The following is a 25109-nucleotide window of genomic DNA, read 5'->3' as shown; positions in this document are numbered from 1 at the left end:
CCATGACAATATATTAAACCCAACTACAAAGAGTTGAATAAAATAGATATGAAACCATTCCCAACTTAACTCAATAAGGTCTTTCTCTTAACTACTTGGGGTCAGCTACATGAACTTTTTTTTCCATTTCTGCTCTTAGGCCATAAACTTAAAATTACTCTAATAACCAAAGTAACCCAAATTATTCAATATCAAATCGTTCCCACAAGAAATGCAGAAATTTGAAGGCCCTGCAATTAATTTGATTCAGAACCAAAAAGAGATTGTTTAGCTATATCTTACAAGAGAGAGTGAAGCAAGAAAATTAAAGTTCAATTAACAATCAAGGAATATAAACTCCCTGCTGTCAGGGGCTTATCTGTTATTACTTATATAATGTTGGGTGCTTATGTGTAATTTCTGAAACTTGCTAGAATAAATAGAATGTGGTGGAAGGATGAAAGGATTCTTTCTCTCTTTCCCCATCTCTCTCTCTTTTTCTCTCATCTTCTTTCTTCTCTTTTTCTTCTTCTTCTTATACATTACCATTGATTTGATTCTCTCTTAAAGTCAACACTCCCCAAACTAGCCCATTAGCAGATAAGCTCCTTTTATTCACTAACCATAGCACACATAAAGAAGTGCAACATATGGGCATGCAGAAGTTAAAATGCCTCTTCAAAAGAGTGTAATGACCCAATGGAAATCACTGCCTACCATCCAGTAGATGAAATTTAGCAATTAACTTAAGTCTTAAATTGTGAATTGCATCCTTTTAGTTTCCATCATCCCACAAAAAGAGATTCCATCTTGCCCTATTTGCTTTCCCACCCCCAAAAAGAATTCAAAACGGAGAACATAATTCTAATATATCATCATTCCTTGACAGGCCACAAATTCACAGATGTCCAAGAATCCAGAATGAACATATCTAAATTAAAGAACCAAAGCAAGTCATTGTTTTTCAATCCCTTTGGCTGTGGATCTTTAACATATTATGACATTCTCCAGCATTGTTGGGTAGGAAGGGAAATGAGCACTTTGTTATAAATTTTAGCCGAGATGGAATTAAGTCAAGAGTGGAAATGCAGTATGGAGGCAGCTCCGTTGTCTGATCTGCAGAAGAGACACCGTCACTCTTCCAAAAATGTAGAGTTCCAAACCCACAACTTGTAGCAAGTGTTTTGGAATTTATTATCCAGTTGGACCATGAGGGGTGACTCCCTCCCTTGCCACATATTGGAATTATTATTATTATTATTTTTAAATAGGTCTTCCCGCTTGTTGGGTTTTTATTTTTAAGACACCCTCAGATAAACTCATTCCCCTTTCCGGGCTCCTCTCTGGTATACATTGCATGTACCAGATTGCAACCACTAGCAGCTTTATTAATTTTTTACTCTACTTATCCTAAAAATATAAAATAAATAAATAAATGAAAGAGAAGGGGAAAAGAAGGCCATCCCTCCCTCACAATTTTACAATGAATCTCGAAATTATAGTGCTTTATTTTCCAAATTATATTATAATCTTAAAAATATATATACCAAAGAAAGTAACTTAAACAAGATATAAACCAATAGAGAGAAAATAATAGAGAGAAAGTGTACTTAATATAGTCGGAGGTCCTCTCATACATGCCACGGCCAACATAGTAATGCTCCTTAAGAGTGCAAAAAAGAAAGAAATTAATAAACCAACAATTTTTTTGCTATTAATAAAGCAAATAAAGAAATCCAAGTACACAAAACCAAATGAGAACACATCTATTGTCAACCTGATGCATCCACTTGATAAAACGAATTAAAGGCCAATGATCCCAATGACTGGTCATACGGTGAAAGGCTGGCATTTGCATAAGGAGACTAATAAAAACTTGGACACCAGCATAGATGCCTAAAACAATTACATATATCTTGAAAACAACTGAACCAGAATTTTGTTTACTCTCCTCTTTGAGAGCTTTCCTGTAATTAAAAGCACAAACAACCAATTAAAGGTGTGGCATGGATAGGCTAGCAAAAATACATTGTAAGGAACAATATTAAAAAAAAAATCAAATTAAATCAAGGGTAAAGAGTAACGTACACATAAAGGAAACAAATAAAAACTGAAGCTATACTGAACCAAAGGAAACGAAGAAAAATTCGTGAAACAGCCAAGCGTCGTGTTGTGGAATATGCACCAAACATCATGATAATGTCCAGAACACCTGCATTTGAAACAAGAGATCAGCAATTAAAGAAAAACATTTTACCATGCAATATAATAAACTTGAAACTCAATTGGTTTCTAAAATCTTCAATCAGCACAAATGAAAAGGAAATCGAGTACTGGGAACATTTAACGGAAAAATATGAACAGGCTTCAGATAAAACTTTATAGATAGAGAACCTTACTCTCAAAAAACTTCATCACAACAAATGTTGGGCCGAGACTGAGTACTTCTCGAATGGTTTTTGAGTTAATAAGTCCATCATTGAATGCAATGATACCAAGTCCCTGGAAAAGCAGAAACAATATTTTTGAGTCCTACAAGTAAGGTCAATTTTAGTCAAATTAATTATGAAGAGGGAAAAAAACAGAAGAATGATGGACAGATCAAGAAGGAGAAACCATGAGTAAAGGAGAGAACACATTGTAAAACAAAATCTTCTCTTATGCTCAAGAAGGAAAACATGCAACACAAGAAAGATAAATACCCAAATCAAAAAGAAGCCGACAGTTTGATTAATAGACAAACTGAGAGCAAGGAACCAAAAAAGGCAACAGGAATTTGGAGAAGGAAATAAGTGTCAAAGTAGGAAGGAAGAAAAAGAATTTAAAAAGTATAGAACATGAAAAGATGGTGGAAAAAACCGTTAATAGATGGTTCACAATCATTAAGGGGAAGAACAGAGATCTAATCATCCACGAGAAATGCTCCAGTGCAAAAGAAAATTTAAAATTAAAAATAAACAGAATCCTTAAAAAAAAGCCTTGCAAATCTCAGCAAGTCGATTGATAGTGCCTCTAGATAAGTTGCAAACCTGAAACATCATGAAAAGAAATATCCATAGACGGTGGAAACTATGGTACAAATGAAGAAATGTTCGGTGCTCAACAAATGAAGTTTTCCCTCGCCGTTTACCTCCACCAGATTTAAGCATATTCTGAAAAAAAAAAAAAAAAAGGTTATAGAGTTCAATACTTCCAGTAAGTTTATAAGTAGAACTGAGAACAAAAATGGCAACAAAAGGAGTTTCAATTAGAGCATATCAATGCCCTGCGAAGTGGATTTAACCCAACCAGTGACATACTTAAAGTTCAATATCACAAAGTTTGTTAGCCCATTAAGACTAAACTGCCTTGTCCATGGAACAAAGCCATGAATCTGGTCTCGGCCATATCGCCAAATTGAAAACCCTAATCTCCTACCAGAAACACGACCAAATTATATTTCTTTATTTTTTTTCACATTTGCGACTAATTACATGAGTAATATAATGATGTGATTTTGAAAAATTCCACATTATGTTGTGATTGAACTTAAGAGGAGCTCCTGATTATGAATCCTTGTTGATTCTTTTCACACTTTTTAAACTTCTTTTGGGAGGGAACTCACCAAGTTACTAACACTTAAATGTTCACGAAAATCCCATGCTTTCCCATGATTCCGCAACTAACAAACAGCACTTCAGTTTGAACTCTCTCAAATCATTTCATTACTAGCCACCTCTCATGCTTGTAGTAAATGCATTTTCACATAATACTGACATTATAACAGGCCAATGCACCCGAAACTACCGTCACATTTCATGGATATGAAGAAAAAATGAGATAGGCACCTTGACCTGGAATTTCTACCCAAAATGGGCAAAGGACAATGCAAAGGCATTGCACATATATGTGTAGCATGCTTAAAAGGCTTAAAACGTACTCAGCTGCCTAGGTCTAGTGGAACCTAAGTGTAAGACATAACATAAGGCAAGAGAATAAGCAAATTACGGTCCATGTTTGTAAGAGAAATGCACGGCAAGTAAACTTAACATTGAACAAAATAAAAAAAATACGTATTAAAAAGCATGAGTATGCGAGTACTATTGCGAAAAAAGCCACTTTGTGCAAATAATAATGCCAAAAGTTCGGTTTGTCTCCAGTCTTCATATCCACACCCCATGTAGGCCAAACAACACTGGTGATGGCCATCAATTCAGTGTACATATATCTTTTCTATATGCAGAAGCATTCAATTAAATCAACATACAATTGAAACAATTCAAGATATAAAACACAAAACTAGTTTCCTTCTGGATTGCTGGGAGGTGGTTAGGGGAGAGGTGAAGGGCACTTTTCATGCATTGCATTCTGAGAACCGACTTGAGAAATGCAAGAATGCTTCCTTTATAGCCCTTATCGCCAAGAGCCAAGAAGGGGGGAGCACCTAATGTTAGGGACTTTAGACCAATTAGTTTGGTGGGTTGTATCTACAAACTAATAGCTAAAGTTCTAGCTTTGAGGTTGAAGGATGTCATGGATGGAGTTATATCTGAATCCCAAAACGCCTTCGTTGGTGGTCGTCAGATTTTAGACTTGGTTCTCATAGCCAGCGAGTGCATCGACTCCAGGCTGAGCGGGGGAATCCACGAATTCTTTGCAATCTTGACATCGATAAGGCCTATAATCATGTGAGCTAGAGCTTTTTGCCTTATATGTTGGAGAGGATGAGTTGGTTCAGAGAGAGGTGTAGCAGGTGGATTGAGTTCTGCATTTCCTCAATGAGGCTCTCGGTTCTTGTGAACGGGTCTCTGACCGGCTTCTTTAGCAGCTTGCTTAGATTGAGGTAGGGGGAACCCGCTCTCCCCGTCTTCATTCATTATTATGATGGTCTTAGTAGGTTGACGAGGAGGGCTGTGGAGTCCGGTTTTATTAGAGGGTTCAAGGTGGGAAGGGACCCATCCAATCAGCTGGAGATCTTCCACTTGTTTGCAGACAACACTATAATATTTTGTTTTGCAGACGAGTCTCGGTTGAGATATTTGCGGTGTGTTATGATTTGCTTTCAAACTACCTGAAAGTCAATGTGGGAAATTATCAAAGGGTTCATGGTGGGTAGGGACCCATCCAATCATCTGGAGATCTTCTACTTGTTGTTTGCAGACATCACTATAGTATTTTGTGATGTAGACGAGTCTCAATTGAGATATTCGAGGTGTGTTTGATTTGATTTCAAACTAACTGACAGTCAATGTGGGGAAGAGTGTGTTGGTTCCGGTAGGGGAGATTGCTGAGATGTGTGACATGGCCGGCATCCTTGGCTGTCGATTTAGATCTTTAACTATTACGTAACTGGGTTTGCCTTTGGGTTCACATTCAAGAAGAGTAGGAGGTCGGGAACTTGGCTCACTGGGTGGAAGAAGCATTATCTTTCGAAGGGTTACCCTGTCCAGTTTTCCTACTTCCTATCTCTCTTTCAGAGGATAGAGAGGCTCGAGCGGAGCTTCCTTTGGGGTGGTATGGAGGAGGAGTTCAAGTACCATCTAGTTCGTTAGGAGCAGCATGTATGCAGGCTAATTCAGACATGTGGCCTGAGGATTAAGGGATTGGTGCCTTTCAATAAGGATCTTTTTGGGAAGTGGTTGTGAAGATTTGGTGTGGAGAGGCAGTGACTATGGACGAGGGTTGTTTCCTGCAGATTTGGGGAGGAGAGGAGAGTACGGTGTTCCCTAGAGGTGAGGATTCCATGAGGTGTAGGTATTTGGAAATTCATCAGGAAGGGGTAGGATAAATTTTCCAAAACGCATCAGATTTATGATTCGGGATGACGGAGATATTCGCTTTTAGGAGGATATTTGGTGTGGTGACAGATCAATGGCATGCACCTTCCCTAGACTTTTTCAGATTGCTCTGGATAGACATGCATTGGTTGTCAACTATTATCGGCTTCATAGCGGGAGGACAACCTCCGATGTGCACTTTTCAACACATTCCGAGGATTCGAAACTGGAGGAAGCCATTGGGTTGTTGGAGGTGCGGACGGCAAAGGGCCCCACTCTTGGATCTGGGTACCCTCATCTCAGGAGAGGTTCAATGTTCACTGTTTCTATAGGAGCCTTTCGGATGCTCTGAAGCCCGCTTTCATGTGGAATATTGTTTTGCGCACAAAGTTCACTCTTAAGGTGGCCCTTTTTGCTTGGACAGCGGCTCTGGAGAGGATCCTGACGCTGGATAACTTGAGGAGGAGCAGACAGGTTATTGTTAATGGTGTTGTAAGTGCAAGCGAGATGAAGAACTGGTAGATCAGTGTCTCATGCATTGCCCAGTGGCACGGGACAGTTGGGAGTTCCTCTTGGGCCTTTTTGGGGTCCAGGGGGTTATGCCTCAGTCCTCGAGAGACAACTTCAAGGCTTTGAGAGGTTGTACAATGGGAGTCCAAGCCCGTGACTTCTGGAGGATAGCACCCCAGTGCCTTTGGTAGTGCATGTTAACCAAATCAAATACCATGCAAATGTTTAAAAAAAAAATGGTAGGAATTATATGTATTTTAAACATATATTATTATAAACTTTGAGAATGAAACACTAGACACATTTAATGCAAATACTCAACCATAGTATCATGAATTGAATAAACAAATATACAATGGGATTAAAATATATAATCTATCAAAATGGTTATGATATGAGACAAAGCATGTAAGCAAAAAATTTAAAGAAAAAAAAAAAAATTTTGAAGAAAAGGAAAAGATATGACTGAATAAACATATAGAAGTATGTTTTCTTTAGTTGGAACCTACTAAAAAATGCATCCAAGCCTTTACGGGTGCCTGCATGAAGGGATTAGTCACTAGGCTCCAAAAAAACTCTAAGCTCGTCAAGGCTAAGATAGAGCACCTCAAGGCCCTCAACATAGTACTGGCCAGGTGTAACAGGCCAAACGCCCGGCCCATTCATTCTCACATAAAACCTTTAGGCTCACACTTTTACGCCCTGCCCGTTACACCAAGCCACTCCAATCAGGCACACACTTTTTCATACGCTACAAACTCACAAAACGCGCCTTGTATCTTTCAATCATTTATTCATATCATTTTTTTAATTCATGATCATTAAATTAAAATGTCTATCATGATCATATTGTTCAACCATATAAAATATTTGACAGAATTCATAAACTTATGGTTCATTACTTATATTAATTGCATTTAATGCTTCATTCTGAATATTTATCATAATATATGTTTAAAGTTAGCATAATTATTGTTGTTTATTGTTCCAATTTGAAATCATATTTAATTTGGTTAATGTGCAAAATGAAAAGGTTTATGAGCATTAGTTTACCTGATCCTCATAGTTAATTATCAAAAATCTCATTTTTAGAAAACATTTGTTTGGTTGTGTTGCATATCTTGAATCATTCTGCACCAAATCCATTGAATTGACGATATGTTGAAAAAAAAATCCTTTATTTTGATATTGACAAGTTTGTGTTGCATTGTTTAATTATTCTTCAAAAACTTATATTTAATGTGTATAATTATCACACACGTGCCTTAATTCAATCAGGCTCACAGCTTATATTAAGCCTAGATGCTTAGGCTCCAGAAGATTTTGGCGACTTAGGGCGCCTTAAGCGTTTAACAATTATGGTGAAGGGAGCATTGCCTATAGTAGGTTGACATACTTCAATTGAGCTTGGAGGAGCTTACGGCAAGATTTGAACCGTAGGCGCACCTTTAAGTCATAGTTGTTAAAGGCGCGCCTAGGCTCCAAAAAGGCCGCAGGCTCATCAAGGCTTAGCTTGAGCGCCTCAACCTACTACAGGTCAAACCCCTTCAATTAGGCTCATGCTTTTAAGTAGGCTCCAGGCTCAAAAAAGGAGTGCCTTGTATTTTTTAATCATTTATTCATATCAATTTCTTTTTTACTTAATGATTACTAAATTAAAAGGTTCTATATCATATATCGTATTGTTTAACCTTTAGAAATACTTGACAAAATTCATAAATTTATGGTTCACTACTTACATTAAATGCAATTATTGCTTGATTATGAATATATATAATAATATATGTTCTAATATGCATTACTATATACAAGCGCCTTACTTCAATCAGGCTTGCGCCTTGCGCTTAGGCTCCAGAAGGCCTTTGGCGCCTTAGTGCGCCTTGAGCCTTTAACAACTATTACAAGTACATAGTTGGTTTTTGTATTGTATGTATACATAGGCAATTACTACGATGACTCTCTCTGACACCATACTATTGATAGAACTTTAATACGCCAATTTTTAGTCATGGAAAAACTTAAAATAAAATTGTGCTCTTAGTTTGTTTCCATCTGTACAATTTTTTTTTTTTTTTTTTTTTGATAATAAAAATTTTATTAAAAAACGCTCAAAAGGGGAGCAGATCCCAAGAAAAATACAAAAGACCACAAAGGCCTCAAGCCTTCAAGGTGGCCAAAAAGTCAACAATCTCCTCCATCAAACTATGATCTTTCCCTGAAACCCAACAAAAAAGAGTGGAAAGAATCAAGAATTAAAGCACCGAAATCGACGCCGCCTTTCCTTCAAAATATCTCTTATTCCTTTCAAGCCAAATACACCACCACATACAAAGCGGTGTAGCCCTCCACACATCCTGACAATGAGCCCCCACAGGGCAACCTCTTCACGCCTCAATCAACCCTCTAGCGGATCCTAGCATAACCCAAGAAAAACCAAATAAGCCAAACATCAAATCCCAACACTCTCTAGCCAAAGAGCAATGAATGAGAAGGTGATCCATTGATTCCTCATCACAAAGACACATATAACAATGATTGACCACCACCTGGCTTCTTCTTCTCAAATTATCCTGGGTTAAGATCCTTCCCAGAACCGAAGTCCACACAAAGAAAGCCACCTTGAGAGGAGCCTTAGAACGCCAAACAGACTTCCAAGGAAAACGAACTCCAGGATTAAACGAGAGATGCCTGAAGAAAGACCTCACCTTAAACCGCCCCTGGAGTTTGCAACCCATGACCAACAATCTGAATCCTCCTCCACAATCCTCTGGCGATACAACAGCTCCAAGAAACGAATGGCCTCCTCGATCTCCCAGTCCTGAAGACGCCTGAATCGAACATCCCAAACCAGTCTCCCATTATCAAGATGATAACAGTTAACCACCATGGCCTGCCTATCCGAAGCAATCCTGTAAAGCTGAGGAAAAGCGAGGGCGAGAGGAACATCACCACACCACACATCCTCCCAAAAACAAATCCTCCTCCCATCTCTAAGACGAAACCGAATGTGTTTAGAAAAATCATCCCAACCCTTCCGAATAAATTTCCAGAGCCCCACCCCTCGAGGTTCCCTTACTTCCAGAGAACTCCACCCTCCTCTCATCTCCCCAAAACGACAAGCCACAACCCTCCTCCAAAGCCAATGTCTCTCCACACCAAACCTCCACAACCATTTCCCAAGGAGGGCCTTATTAAAAGGCACCAATCTACAGAGACCCAACCTACCACTCCGAATTGGCCTGCAAACCTGGTCCCATCGCACCAAATGAAACTCAAACTCTTCACCTCCACCCCCCCCCCCCCCCCCCCCCCCACAGAAAATTACGCTGCAACCTCTTAATCCTCTCCGCTACTAAAGAGTGAATCTGAAAAAGAGAGATAAAATAAGTGGGAAGGCAAGAGAGGATGCTCTTAATCAGAGTGACCCTACCTCCCTTGGAAAGATACTACTTCTTCCAACCCGCCAACCTTCTCTCAAATCTATCCACCACTGGATCCCAAATCCCCACACACCTCGAAGGAGCTCCCAGTGACAAACCTAAGTAAGAAATGGGAAATGAACCGGTACGACAAACAAGAATGTCAGCAAAAGCCTCAATCTCAGGAACCTCCCCAACCGGCACCAAAACACTCTTGCCCACATTCACCTTAAGGCCGGAGACAACTTGGAACCAAATCAAAACACATCTCAGACATCTGATCTGGGACACATTCGCATCACAAAGAACTAAAGTGTCATCAGCAAACATCAAATGAGAAATCTCTAACTGAGAAACAGCATCCCTGCCCACCCAAAAGCCCCTCAAAAGACCCAACTCGGTAGCCCTTCTCATCAATCTACTAAGTGCCTCCATCACAAACAAGAACAAGAAGGGGGAGAGAGGATCCCCTGTCTCAAGCCCCTTGGGCTAGAGAAAAAACCAGTAGGAGCACCATTAACAAGGATCGAAAAACGAGCACTGGAAATACAAAAATGCATCCATCTCCTCCACCTATCACCGAACCCCATCCTCTTCATCAGGTAAAGAAGGAAGCTCCAGCTCACATGGTTATACGCCTTCTCAATGTCCAACTTACAAAGAACACCCGGGACCCCACTACGCAATCTGGAGTCCACACACTCACTTGCAATAAGGACTGAATCCAGAATCTGACGGCCTCCGACAAAAGCGTTTTGAGAGTCCGAAATGATGCCATCCAAAACTTTCCGCAATCTTGAAGCAAGCACCTTGGCAATCAATTTGTAGATACAACCCACCAAACTAATAGGGCGAAAATCCCTAACAACCACCCCCCACCCCCCCCCCCCCCCCCCCCCTGTTTTCGGAATGAGAGTAATGAACATGGCATTCAAGCTTTTCTCAAAAGATCCCCGAGAATGGAAAGCAAGAAAAGTGCCCATCACCTCCCCTTTCACCACCTCCCAGCACTCAAGAAGAAATCTCATGGTAAAACCATCTGGACCTGGGGCTTTATCCCCATTGCAACTCTTCAAAGCAATCAAAACTTCCTCCTCAGAAAAAGGCAACTCCAAGCCCAAGCACTCCCTGCTCAAAAATAGAGTCAAACTGCACCCCTTCAAGCAAAGGTCTCCACTCAACAGCCTCTGTGAACAACTCCTCAAAAAACTCTGAAAATCCTTTGCAGATCTCCTCCTCCTTACAATGAATAACCCCCTCAACCCGAATCCTCCCTATATGATTGCCTCTTCTATGAGCATTGGCCAATCTGTGGAAAAATTTTGTGTTTCTATCCCCCTCCTTAAGCCACAAAGCTCGAGATTTTTGCCTCCACGAGATCTCCTCCATGATTGCAATCTCCGAAAACTCCGCCTTGCACTCCGCCCTCCTAACCTTCAAAGTTTCCACCAATTCCCCTTGACCCTCCATCCGGCCAATCACCGCAATCTCAGCAAGAACCCGATTTTTTTCTCCATTCCAGATTCCCAAAGACCTCTTTATTTCAAGTCTTAAGATTCTCCTTTAAGAGACGCAATCTACCTGCAAGCACATGACTAAGGGTGCCAACCACACCATACCCCTCCCACCAAAGACGGACCCTCTCCAGAAAACCCTCAGCCTGCAGCCACATATTCTCGAATCTGAAAGGAAAACGTCTACTACACAACCCGCCACAATCCAACATCAACGGAACATGGTCAGAGATGGGACGAACCAAAGTAGCCTGAACAACATCAGAGAACCTCTCCTCCCACTCCCCCGACACAAGGAATCTGTCAATCCGAGAAAGGGTAGGGGGAGAGCGACCACTGGACCAAGTAAACGGACCTTCAACCAAAGGCAAATCAACCAGCCCAAACTCATCAATAAACTCTGAGAAAGCCTCCATATCAAACGTCCAACCAGAATCCAACCTAAGCCCACAAAAGTTTTTGAATTTGCTTGGACAACTTTTTTTGTTGTTTGGGTTAGGCTTTAGATTGAAAAAAATTTAAACCAACAGGACTAGGTGGAGGTGTCATGCAACCCAAACATAAGCAACACTAATATTATAGTAAGTTTAAAATATTAGCAATCCAAGACTATCTTGACCAACCCAACCAAACCCAGCTACCCAAGCTCAGAGGAATAAAATCAGTTGGGCATGTCCAGTTGAACATGGACGAGGATTGATGGTTTTATGCCTTGGTCTAAGCTCAAGTTGAATCCTCAACTCACCCAACCTACGCGAGTTGCAACCCTAACTGACGAAATGTGAGAAGCAGGAAGACAAAATGTCTAAACTATGAATTTCAAATTATGGATAGCGCGTGAGATAGACAAGACTACTTACAAGAGTCTATGCTTCTTAATCACCCTCTCTACTAAGAACTTGTTACATTACTGAAATTATTTAAAGATATTAAACCAAATGATGCTTAGGGTATTAAGGGTGAATCTTCAATTATAAAAAAATTTGGACCTAGATCAACTAATAAACAATTAGACAGACAATCAACTAATAAATGACTGTTCCCAAAAAGATTGCAATATTGGTCTATTCAAAAAGAAAACTTGCCACAAGAGTTTATGCAGTTAGATAACTGTGGAAAACGCCATAAAGAAAAAGGCCAAAAAGAGTTAAATTTTGAAATGAAGAACTAAAAATAAAAGCCAAATATCCAAAACCCAAAATTTGCAATGTACACCACTTACCTCGACTATTCACTTATCCTAGATAGGCTAATACAGTCGTTAGCCAATAACCACTTGTTCGTTATCTACAGAGTGTTTGTGGTAAAATAGGAAGCCCCTAAGATGTACGAAATGACTAGCATTAATAGGAAACTTCCTTTTAAAAAAAACACTTAAACACAAAAAAAGGAAAAAGAAATGAAACTGAGTGGACCCATTTTGTTTTAATAGATTGGGACCTGCCAGATTTCAATAGCAATTAAATATGTCTATGGCATAATTAATCACTGATAATAACTATTTAGACACCCTTCGGCCCTTAAGAAACATCTCCTATTCATGTTGTCTATGAGTGGAATGTCTGTAGCCTTCACATTCAGTTGCATCACTGCCTCAATGAGTTTAATATTGATGTGCCCCAAGAGAATTCATCTGTGTGAATTTTTGAAATATTTTCATAATACTACCGTAATAATAGATCTCAAATAGCAAAAAGATCATCACTTACCGGCCATCCTCTTACTAATAGTTCCAGAGATAAGATCAATGTCTCCAAGTAATTACTTCTAGTGAAGAGAAACTGAGGCAATTTTCAGAAGCCGGTACAATGGAATTAAGAGAAAGAGAATAATGAGGTTGGCCCACATACTTTCTGACAATATAAAGGTTTTACTTTGCCTACAAATTGTCAACTAACAGTACTGGACTTGTGAAAGCAACTGGAGAATGCAAATTATTTTTGACTAAGGGACTCTTCATGGCAAGCATTTATTCTTACAAAAAAAATGGCTTCTGAACACAATGAGATTGTCATTTCTCAATCTTGCTTCAAAACAATGTCAAAAGCCCAAAACATCTAGGTAAACAAAGTACAATTGCAAAAGATATAACAGGATCTGGGTCTCATTTAACAGTAGGAGTCTAACTGAATAAAGATAGCAAGGGTAGGATGAAAGATATCAAGGGGAAATTTAGAACCAAAAAAAAAAGTTTCACCTAGAAATGAGAGGGAGCCGGAAGATCCTTTTCAAGGAATTCGTCAAGGGCATTGAACGTGCTGACAATAAATATGATGTAGTACATACATCTAAAAGAAATATAACAAAATCTGTTCTAGAATAATTAAAACCAACAGCTCACTCTATTTAGTATAACAGTTAGGGAAGTCTGCCCACCTTTGACCTAGGTGTTGGCTTCAAAAAAAATGATGAACTTTTGCGCCACGGCCAACTAAGTTCAAAGCAATGGAGTGACCTGAAGAAAAAGATGTATCTTATACAACAACCAGAAAGAGAGAACTTAACAAAGCGTGCAAAATGCAAATAATACACACCAAAAATATTCATTAAAATCATCATAATTTCTCCACGCAGAATGGGGTGCTCGACCATTATCATTATTAGCAGCTTCCTGCACACTCAAGCAAATAGGTAAAATCCTCTTAAAATTATAATGACTTAAAAACATTAGGATTTAAAAAATCATAAAAAATAAAATAAAATAAACTATGAGGAGACTAATTCTACAGAGTGCAAGCAGAAACATAATTATGAAATAAATATGGCACACAATATGTAAGTGGGGAAAAAAAAAAAAAAAACAAGAATTAAAGCAATTCACAGATTATAGGACAACAACCACATGCAAACATGCACAAGAAAATTCAAAAAAAGAAAATGAAGACCATTACTCCAAAATAATTTCTCTATAACATAAGATTGGTACCAAAAGTGAAACCATAAAAAAGCCACATAATTCAAATAATCATACCGAAATGCGCTCCCCCCAATAAGGGAAACCTTCCTTGGTGCACCTGGGATTCTTACAGGTAACTCCAATTTTTAAGAATGTTATCGGTAAATTCCATGTTAGACTTCCCTCAACACAAAAAAGTGTAAAAAGGGAAAATTTAAGAATTTGAAACTAATAACCCAAATACAGCAACTATGCTCAAGCCCCTTCATGTCATTAGGTCATCTTCTTAACAAACCAAGTAATATGATTGAATCTCCACATACTGGATCTTCATATTTTCTCACACAAAAAAAAAAAAAAAAAGAATTATGAAGGCTTTCTTCATTAACATGGTTAAAATAACGACATAGCACAAGCCATAATTATTCTTTTACAAAAAATTGCACCACCCACAGAAGCAAATTTCCTAGAAAAATCCTTAATCTTTGAAACCCCTTCATAACCGAATACAAAACCATAGCCTTGATATAGTGTTGTAAATTCAAGCCCCGTCATTTCTTTAAAATGCAGAACTTACAGAGTCGTCCAGGTTTGATTTCAGTGGCAAAAAAAAAAGTGAAAGACGAATAAAGAGATATAGAATACAAAACCAAAAAAGAAAATTCAACAACTTAATAAAGAAAATTCAAAGTGTATGCCAAATGAGAACTTGAATGTTAGCCAAGAAACCATGTTTCAGCCTGAGAGTGTCCTTAGAGCCATGTCAGGAAACTATCTGCTTTGTCCAAAATTCAGGTTTTAAAAGAAAGTAGTGCAGATATCTCTCGTTACTTCATTGCCAAGATTACCACTAGCATTAGAAAAAGAAGAGAACTTTTTTAAATTTTAAGAAGCAAAAGAAGAAAGAAAGAAAAATTAAATAATAAAAATAAATGGATGCAAACTTCAGTGACAACTCAAAATCCTCATGCCAATATGCAGCAAAAAAGATTTCCCAAAAGAAGATGTAGAAAGAAGAAATGACACCTAAACAAAAGAATGTAAACATGAGGATCATGAAATATGACTATAAACTAAAAGAGGCCATACATTCAGCTAAAGAGTTCAGTTTTTATAATTAAGCGGTGAACAGTAAAAATAAGATGTCATTGAAACATACCGCAGCAACAACCTCATACAGAGGGCGTATAACTTGATCAACGAATGACACGCCGTTCTCAGAATTGCAACTGTTGGCAGGCAGTGCATTCTGTTGCCGTAATATTTCATCAAGTTCCCTACCCATCTGTGTATCAAATTTATAGTTTAACAAGAATATACGAAGAAGTAAATATGCAACAAAACCTAAGCAATCAAAATCTAATCTAATACATATTTAAAATACACAAGATGATTGAAGTATGATCTAAACTACTTAGTAACATATTTAGAGTAATTCTTGTATTGTTGGCAAATTTAGTTCAAAAATGTGTTTTGCTAGGGTGTGAACAAAATAACTTGAATGTTCAAGCCAAACACTTTGCCAAGGTTCGACTTCGAAGACTGAGTTATGGCGATGAAAGTTAATTCAGAACATTTTACAAGATGCTCCGTGATGCACAAACATATTAGGCAACAATAATTAAGACCTTCAAGACATTAGGATTTGGGTTGACTTTAGGTAGTTTGGACCTTTCTTGACTTTAGGTTCGCACTTCATTGAATGTATTCAAAAGGGTGTTATTCAAAATTAGAACAAGTCCAGAAACAGTGTATGTTTAACCCAGTACAGCACCGGCAGGAGAGCATTCTGTTTTATCAAGTTGGTTTCCAGATCGTGGTTGCACCGCTTCTATGTTTCCTTGCACCAGTACAACATGATTCTATTCTACTTTATTTCTGAGACAGAATACTATTAGACCAGTGTCACCTTTTTTATACCGGTAGAACCTTGTCCATTATGTTCTTGCAAGGGTACAAATATTTGCTTGCACCTGTACAGCCTGACAGAAAACCTGATCTTTCACGAATTTAAGTTCAAATTCAATTGGGTTTTGAAGGCATCTCTTGACAACTATATAAAAAACATTTTTTTTCCCCAAAAGTTCAAGCAAATACTCACACCCACTATATATCTTATGCCTCCACCCAGACTCGAACACTCGACCTCGCCATTTGGGCAAGAGAGCTTATACAATCTAGGCTAGTGCTCACTGGTAACATTTTCTAAGTTCTTTGTGTGTGAAAAAATTCCAGAAATTTGTGAATACAACAACGAATTCAAAACCCTAGATTTTTCATAATTTCTTCTTTCACAAGTAGGAGATTCTTTTTTTTTTTGATAAGTCACAAGTAGGAGATTCTTTAAATCCTAATGATTAATTGGGATTGAATTCGAGAGCAATGAGCTTAGTTATGATTATTTTCAAGATCAATCACAGTTTTTTTTTTCTGATAAGTAAAGATTTCATAGAAATGTGCTCAAGCAGGGAGTGCATCCCAAACTATCAAAAGAACTATATGCTCAAACTATTAAAAGCAAAGTCAGAAGAAGTATATCCTCAAACTATCCACAAAAGCCAAGAGATCCTCCACTGATTTACAAAATCCACCATGAAACTAAAACAAGAGGGGCAAGGCGAAGCACGCTCCTGAGCGAGGCATACAATTGAAAAATTAAATTACTACAAATGAATTCCTACAAAGTCAATGTTCTAAAAAAAAGTAATACCATACATGAAAAAATTCAAAAAAGCCCCAGGCTCCAAAAAAAGCCCCAGGCTCGTCAACGCTCAGCTAGAGTGCCTCAACCTACTACAAGCCAGGCCCCTTCAATCAGGCTCACATAAAGCCCTCAGGCTCACACTTTTTAGTAGGCTCCAGGCTCAAAAAAGGCGCGCCTTGTAATTCTAATCATTTATTCGTATCATTTTCTTTTTTTACTTAATGACTACTAAATTAAAAGGTTCTATAGCATATACCATATTGTTTAACCTTGTGAAATATTTGACAAAATTCATAAATTTATGGTTCACTACTAACATTAACTGCAATTATTGCTTGATTATGAATATATATAATAATATATTATTAATTATGCATTATTATATACACGCGCCTTACTTCAATCAGGCTCACGCCTTATACTACGCCTTGCACTTAAGCTCCAGAAGGCCTTTGGCAACTTAGTGCGCCTTGAGCCTTTAACAACTATGGCATTAAGTGGCGATTGGCGAGAAGAAGAAGGAGAATAACTAACTTGTGTGATATCGTCTCTGGCACTCCACAATCTCCTCTTGGGGATTTTTGAAAAAAAAAAAAATTGTTAGCAGAACAAGACAAATTCATGCTTTTGGAAATTCTAAGTCTTTCTTTTTCTTTTTATTTGGTTTTGCTTTTATAATATGTATAATGTACCACTTTTCCAATCATGTACAACATTCAGTGGGTTAACATGTATTATCACCTCCTTTTGATGTTAGGTTTGTTTGGGTTCAGCGAGTTATGCCCAGGTACTCCAGAGGTTTTATTGAGGCTTGGAGAGATTGTATAGTGGGTGCCCAAGCCCGGGATGTTTGGAAGACTATGCCTTTGTGTCTAGTGGAGTTTATGGCTTGAAAGAAACAAGTGGTCCCTTGAAGAAAAGGGGACTCCTTTTATAGCTTGAAAGAAACAGGAGGCCATTTGAAGGAAAGGAGACACCTATTTCTGTGCTTAAGTTCTCCATTATTACCACTCTTTTTTGTTGGGTTGTAGGGAGAAATTATAGATCTTTAGAGGAGATAGTAGATTTTTTGGGCTCTTTGAGAGTTTAAAGGCCTTATTTGGACTTGTGTACTTCTCGTGGGATGTGTTCCCCTTTTGAAGGCTTTTTAATACAATCTTAATTATCAAAAAAAAAAATTGTATAAACATTCATCTAACGATCCAAGATAAAGTAAGGCAAAGGAAAGAGGACAAAAAAAAAAAAAAAAAGCATTTAGGCGTGCCTTTTGGCAACTAGAACTAAGTAGGAGGCAACACCCGAGCATGCACCTATTGAATGTTGTTGCACCTGGGCCAACCTTTAATAATGCTGAGATCAACAAGAAGGACAAACTTGCGCCTCTAAAAAGAGCACAGGTTATTCGCAGAGCAATCATGTTCAATTTCAGTGGCTTGTTTGAAAGTCTGTGCTAGTGAGCCTGAGATCCACACAGTGCTATTCAAAGCGCGCCTGGGCTCGAGGCTCAGGTCTAGAGCCTGTTGTCATCCCAAGCTCACTGATGTTTACTAGGCGCGCGCCTCGGTTGCGCCTCGTCCTGTTTGTCAGTCAGGTGCGCCTAGGCATGCCTCACTGCTTTTTTAGAAACTATGATTATTCTATTTCTTAAGCCAAAAATGGTACTTTTGGAAACTTAATAAACAAATAAGAAAGCCCAAGCGTTCGAGAGAAAAAACTTTTGTTCAAAAGAATAAAGAAATAAGAAAGCCCAAGAGTCAAAGCGTCAACCGAACAGAGAAAGAGTGAGACGTGAGACGAATGACGAAGCCCTAGTTGCAGAGATGAACGACGACGCCACGTCAGTTCTTTCTTCTTCTTCTCTCTCCTCCTCTACTTCTCTCTCCTCTCTTCTCCTCTAATCCTCTCTTCTTATCTTTGTTTACATCTCTATCTTCGCCTAGTTCTCTTTTCTCTTAGTCTTTTTTTTGGTGGGGCTCAGTTTTTTCTCCTTTTTTTCTTAACGCTTTCTCTCTTTTCTCGTCTATTTCTCTCTCTTCATCTACTTCTTCCGTCTCTGCATCTTTTTTTTTTTGGCTCTGTTTTTTCGTTTCTTTTCTTGTTAGCAGTTTTTTTTTGTTTGTTAACAGATTTATTTCTTTTTGCACTCTGTTTTGCCATTCAAAAAAAACAAATTCTGCTTTGCCTTTCAAGAAAACAAATTTGTGCTCTATTTTATGATTGTTGGATGCTTGTTTAGTTGATTTATTTACTTTTTTATATTTGATATTAATTTTTAGAATATTGATATGACTTATGAGATATGAAGGTTTATTTTAAATTTTCAATTCTACGTCTCACTTCACTCAGGCACGCACCTCGTGCCTAGGCTCCAAAGGACCTCTAGCGCCTTGGGCTTTTAATAACACTGGATCCACAGCAACTGGGCATGAGTTTGTTCACGTAGAAAACCAGAAGTTAGTCTGACATATTGCAGCAACCAAGTCTTGGCAAAGTAGATCTAAGCATAAGTCGAGTCAAAGTTGGTGTAACTTTTCTTCATTATAGTGGATTGCTTTACTCTAGAGAATTCTCGTTGAGGTTTTTCACGTAAGTAACCTGGTGTTTTATTTCCTTCACTTGCTTTACTTTATTGTTTAACTGAATTTTTATGTGATTGATTCGTTTAATAAGTACTAATTGAACCTTAAATTTAATAGTTCACAAAAATAAGCAAGTAGAGCTATTCACTCCCCTCTAGGTAAATAAGGAATCACTATAACTACAGTATCATCTATACACTTACGCAGACTGCTATTTCAGATTACTTTCCTTCAAAAGAAGGAAAAAACAAACTACAGAAGGCGTGGAGTTGTGGAGGGAGGAAGAGGTGCGTAGTGGGATCATTTCTTTTTATCAGAAGCTCTACACAGAACCTTTAGGTTGGGGACCTAAACTTGATGGTCTCCCTTTTGAGGCCATTTCTGTGCTGGAGAGAGATGGGTTAGAGCTTCCTTTTACTGCAGAAGAAGTTCTCAAGGCTTTATCCAGTTGTAATGGGGATAAAGCCCCGGGGCCAGACGGGTTCACTATGCGCTTTTTGAAGGAAAGCTGGGCGGTTGTGAGAAATGAAGTGATGAGTACCTTTCAGGAGTTTCATTCTACTGGTGTTTTTGAAAAATCGCTCAATGCATCATTTATTACCCTTATCCCTAAGAAGGGAAACGCTTCAGATATTAAGGACTTTCATCCTATTAGCTTAGTGGGTTGTATTTACAAACTCATAGCTAAGGTGCTGGCTCATAGAATGAGAGAAGTTATGGATGGGATTATTTTAGATTCCCAGAATGCCTTTGTTGGAGGACGGCAAATTCTTGATTCAGTTCTTATTGCTGGTGAATGTGTGGATTCAAGGTTGCGTAGTGGTGTTCCTGGAGTTCTTTGCAAACTTGATATTGAGAAAGCTTATGATCACGTCAATTGGAATTTCCTTCTCTACTTGCTTAAAAGAATGGGATTTGGAAGTAGATGGAGGACATGGATTGAGACCTGTCTTTCATCTGTCAAGTTCTCAATTCTTGTGAATGGTTCTCCAGCTGGCTTTTTCGGGTGTTCTCGAGGTTTAAGACAAGGTGACCCATTGTCATCTTTTCTTTTTCTAATTGTTTGGAGGGTTTAAGCAGACTCATGCACCGGGCAAAGAATCTTCGTCTTATCAAGGGATTCCGGGTGGGAAGAGATATTGACAATCAGGTGGAGATTTCACATCTACTTTTTGCAAATGACACTCTGGTTTTCTGTAATGCTGACGTGTCTCAACTTAGATACTTGAGATGCATTATGGCTTGCTTTCAGGCAGTTTCCGGGTAAAAGGTGAATGTGGCCAAGAGTGTGCTTGTCTCGGTCAGGAATGTTGAGGACATCTCTTCTTAAGCTGCAGTTCTTGGGTGCAGGGTGAACTCCTTTCCCATCCCTTATTTGGAATTGCCCCTAGGGGTTTCTTCCAGGTTTGTGGGGAGTTGGGATTCTGTACTTGATAGGTATGCAAAGAGGTTGGCTGGTTGGAAGAAGCAATATTTATCTAAGGGGTGTAAAGTAACTCTTATCAAGAGCACTTTATCAAGCCTTCCCACTTATTTTCTTTCCTTGTTCCAAATTACATGCTCCGTTGCTAATAGAATTGAACAAATTCAAAGGAATTTCCTTTGGGGAGGAAGGGGAGATGAGTTTAAGTATCATCTTGTTAGATGGAAGCAAGTTTGCAAGCCTATAATGTTGGGGGGTCTTGGTATTAGACGATTGATCCCTTTTAATAAAGCTCTTCTAGGTAAGTGGTTGTGGAGATACGGGAAGGAAAGACATTGTCCTTGGCGCAAATTAGTGTCTTGCAGGTATGGGGAAGATGTTGGCGGTTGGACCACACATCCGGTTTCTATTACGGGAGGAGTTGGGGCTTGGAAATCCATTCGACAAGGATGGGATGCCTTTTCCTCTCATATCAGATTCAGAGTTCGAGATGGTAGTTGTGTTCGCTTTTGGGATGATCTTTGGTGTGGGAACCAGCCTTTATGTCGTACACTTCCCAGGTTATATAGTATTGCAGTTGATAAACATGCCATAGTTGCTAACTGTTATCATCTTGATAATAGTGGGATTACGTGGAATGTTCATTTTCGGCGTTCATTTCAGGATTGGGAGTTGGAAGAGGTGAGCATTTTCTTGGCTCAATTGTATCAGCAAGAAGGAATTGGCAGGGGTTTTGACAATTTGACTTGGATTCCCTCCTCTCACGGGCGTTTTGCAGTAAGGTCCTTGTTTTTATGTCGATCTAATTTTGCATCCTATGATTTTCCTTGGAAGACAATTTGGTGCTCCATGGTTCCTACTAGGGTGGCATTCTTTGTATGGACTGCTATTTGGGGAAAGATTCTGACGATCGATAATTTAAGGGAAAGGGGAAATTTTATTGTTAATTGGTGCTGTTTATGTAAGCAGGATGGGAAGTCAGTTGATCATCTCCTACTGCATTGCTCTGTAGCGCACGATTGCTAGAATCTCATTCTTGGCCTATTTGGCATGTGTTGGGTAATACCACGTTCTACTAGGGAGCTAATTCATACTTGGAGAGGTTGTCGTGTGAGTAGGAGCGTTCGTGCTTCTTGGAGATCTGTACCACATTGTATTTGGTGGTGTATCTGGAAGGAGCGAAATAGTAGAATGTTTGAAAGGAAGGAGTCGTCTACAACGACACTGAAACTTTTTATTATTCGCTCTCTTTTTTGTTATGTGAACAGAAGTTCGTGTTCCTTTCTGTTGATTTAATTTCTTTTTTTGGATTCTTTGGGGCCTTACGCATTCCCCTATTGAACGCCTTTTTTAATTTATTATTACTTATCAAAAAAAAAAAAAAAAGAACTCCCCCCCCCAAAAAAAAAAAAAAAAAAAAACCATAGATTTACTCGGAAAAAGAAAATGTGTTAATAAATAAACTAATGTTTCAAAGCCAGAAGGCTAACAGATTCAGATTACTCCCTCCATCTCAATTTAAAAGTCCATCTTTCCTTTTTCGGTTGTCCCAAAATACTTGTCCCACTTAAAAAATTCAAAGTAAGATAAATGCATCTTTCCAAAAGTAACTTTTAAGTTTTCAAAAATTCCAAACCTGATTTAAAATATTTAAACTTCAGAGAGTAACTTGGGAATTTCAAAAAGGTTGTAATACCGAAAAGGTACTATTAAATTGGGACGGAGGGATTATGTAATAGCACAAATCAATGAAAAAAGGTAGACCTCAATTCTCAGGGACAAAAAACTTATTGCATAGAACTTCCTGCACAGCCATAAAATTTCACAACATTTGAGAGACGACAATTGGCATGTGCTAGAATGGTAATGAAACATAACATATAATCAAGCGTGTGGACAAAGAAATAAACAATTCAGTACAAGTTGACCTACATGATGAAATATGTAGCACAAGCATTCTGGAAGAAATCTAATGTTTGCGGCTTCACCCCATATCAGAAAATACAAGGAGATGTACAAGAACTTCTTCTCCTTGCTGACATCATCCAACCTGCAAAGAAACATTACATATTGTCAACATTTGAAGCTCATAATCATCAAACAGTAGGTGCACAAATTAAAATTTTCATTACCTGCTGTTGCTCCATACTGGTTGAATACCCAGATAGTTACACCACTTAATGTAGTTCTCAAGTGACTTCGAGAAAACCTTGCGCACAACAGCCTCATCCAATTGCTGGAGCAAAATCAAAACACATCATATCAATATGAGCGGGAAAAATAGAAAAGTTTCTACACAGCATTAGTCTAAGGTTTAGAGCGCCTTTCTCACAAAATTGTTTTGTTCACTGAACAACCAAGTACAGTTGCTTTTAGACATTGTTTGTAAAGTAGATTGCAATATATAAATATATATAGTAAATTTTAGTGAGAAAATTTACAATACAAAAAATCATTAGTGTCAATTCATTATAAGAAAGAAAAATAGTTAAATACATATCTTCAATGGCTTCCCATAAGTACTCAAAATTTCCGTTATATAAAATTCGACATAAGTTTTTATAGATTTCTTTCTCCTACTAGGCACTCTAAAATAGAAAATAAGCTTCAGTGCTGAGAAAATTCTCAACATATAAAATACCACATATAAGACCAAAATAATATAAAATGAGCCAAAAGTGACCAGTTGCCCACTCATATGGACAATAGAACAAAACCCTTAAATTACAAAGATATCCTTCAACATTAAAATTTAAGATAGCAAATATATTCATAACAACAAAGTAACATGAAACTAAAATAGAGTCAGACTTGAATTAAACCTATAATTCAGTAGACAAGATCCAAATCAAACTCCATATTAAATTTCATGTTTGCTCTCCTGCTTGTTAAAATATTTTGCTGAATGAGTTGTGCATACAGGGTGAAATGTGGGCAACTAAGAACTAATATGTTTATAAAAAGAGCATGGCCAAACCACAGTTATTGAATTGGATAAGTGAACTCGTGAGATGGTAGAAGTAGAGTCAATTAAAGATAAAATAAGAGAAAATTGACAAAGGTAGTTTGATTTTGTATAATTAGAACCAACAATTACACTAGTAAGGAATAATGCCATGGTCCGCATCGAAGATGATGCTTGGAGAAGCAGAACACCAAAATCGACAAGGATTGAGATATTAAAAATATATAACAGCATTGTTGGCCAAATTAGGTTCATGAAGTCAATCTCAAATAGTTGGGAAGAGACTTTGTTAAGTTATAGACACTCAGGTCAAAATCTTAGAAAGAGAAGGCACATTGCTGTCAACTGGTGTTGCATGTGTAAGAAGTCACGGGAGTCAGTTAATCACCTCCTCCTTCATTGCCCAGTGGCGAGGAACGTATGGTCGATGTTCTTGGTTATGTTTGGTATTTGCTGGGTGTTTCCCGCTTCCACGATTGATTTGCTTGAAGCTTGGAGAGGGTGCATAGTGGAGAGCTGAGCCAGGGATGCGTGGAGGGCCACCCCCTATTTATGGTGGGGTTTGTGGTGTGAGAGGAATAGGAGATCCTTTGATGGAGAGCTGTCTCCTATTTGGTCTCTCAAATACAACATACTTTCTTCTTTATTCTTTTGGGTCAAAGGGACAAATTGTAAATCTTTAGATCATCTTTTGGAGTTTTTGGATAGCTTGAAATTATAGTGTCGCCTTGGGCGTCTTTGTATTTCTTAGGGTTTTTTAATAATTTCGCCTTGGGCGCCTTTGTATTTCTTAGGGTTCGCTCCCCTTTTGAGCGCCTTTCAATGAAATCTTACTTATCAAAAAATAATAAATAAATTAGACTCTCAGATTGTAAGTAATAAACTTATATAAGGCTGAATGAAAAAAATCTCCACTAGACAAGATAATCTATATAGACAAGACCAAAGGGGCACTTATGAAGAATACCATCCTTTATCTCATCTTTAAATGTGTATAAAACTTTAGGCGCTGAAGCAAAAGCTGTGGATCCTAAATAAGGCCACATTTCCCTTTATGTTTAAAAAATATATAGTGACATAAGAAGGGGATTAGAGAGACTATAATATATAGTAGTGTATACAGAACCATATAAATCAATGCTAGTTTTCTGCAACCTATATGAACGAGGCTCATATTTGTCAAAGGTTCACCTAGACTCAAAAAAAAGGCCCAGGCTCATCAAGGGTCAGCCTGGGCGCCTCAACCTACTATAGGACAGGCCCCTTCACTCAGGCACACGCTTTTAAGTAGGCTCCATGCCCAAAAAAAGTGCGCCTCAACCTTATCCTTATCATGCATGTCAGTTATGACATATTTACTTTTG

At 38.2% G+C, this 25109-nt stretch overlaps 1 protein-coding gene across 1 annotated transcript in view; it reads right to left on the bottom strand.

Moving 5' to 3' along the window:
- Positions 1-25109, bottom strand: part of LOC132311294 (callose synthase 9) — a 134962-nt gene that overhangs the window by 95284 nt on the left and 14569 nt on the right. Inside the window, exons 9-18 of the mRNA XM_059809142.1 lie at positions 22913-23016; positions 22713-22830; positions 15234-15359; positions 13713-13789; positions 13555-13633; positions 3009-3131; positions 2379-2481; positions 2068-2191; positions 1757-1946; positions 1590-1642 (exon numbers count right to left, since the gene is read on the bottom strand). Of these exons, the coding sequence (XP_059665125.1) occupies positions 1590-1642; positions 1757-1946; positions 2068-2191; positions 2379-2481; positions 3009-3131; positions 13555-13633; positions 13713-13789; positions 15234-15359; positions 22713-22830; positions 22913-23016 (1097 nt within the window). The remainder of the gene's footprint in view (positions 1-1589; positions 1643-1756; positions 1947-2067; positions 2192-2378; positions 2482-3008; positions 3132-13554; positions 13634-13712; positions 13790-15233; positions 15360-22712; positions 22831-22912; positions 23017-25109) is intronic.

This window comes from Cornus florida, unplaced genomic scaffold, assembly GCF_030987335.1.
Source record: "Cornus florida cultivar Cherokee Brave unplaced genomic scaffold, ASM3098733v1 CherokeeBrave_3.0.0_Hap2_Chr06, whole genome shotgun sequence".
Taxonomy (NCBI): domain Eukaryota; kingdom Viridiplantae; phylum Streptophyta; class Magnoliopsida; order Cornales; family Cornaceae; genus Cornus; species Cornus florida.
The sequence above is the reverse complement of the archived record's forward strand: the minus strand, read 5'-3'. Positions and strand labels throughout refer to the sequence as shown.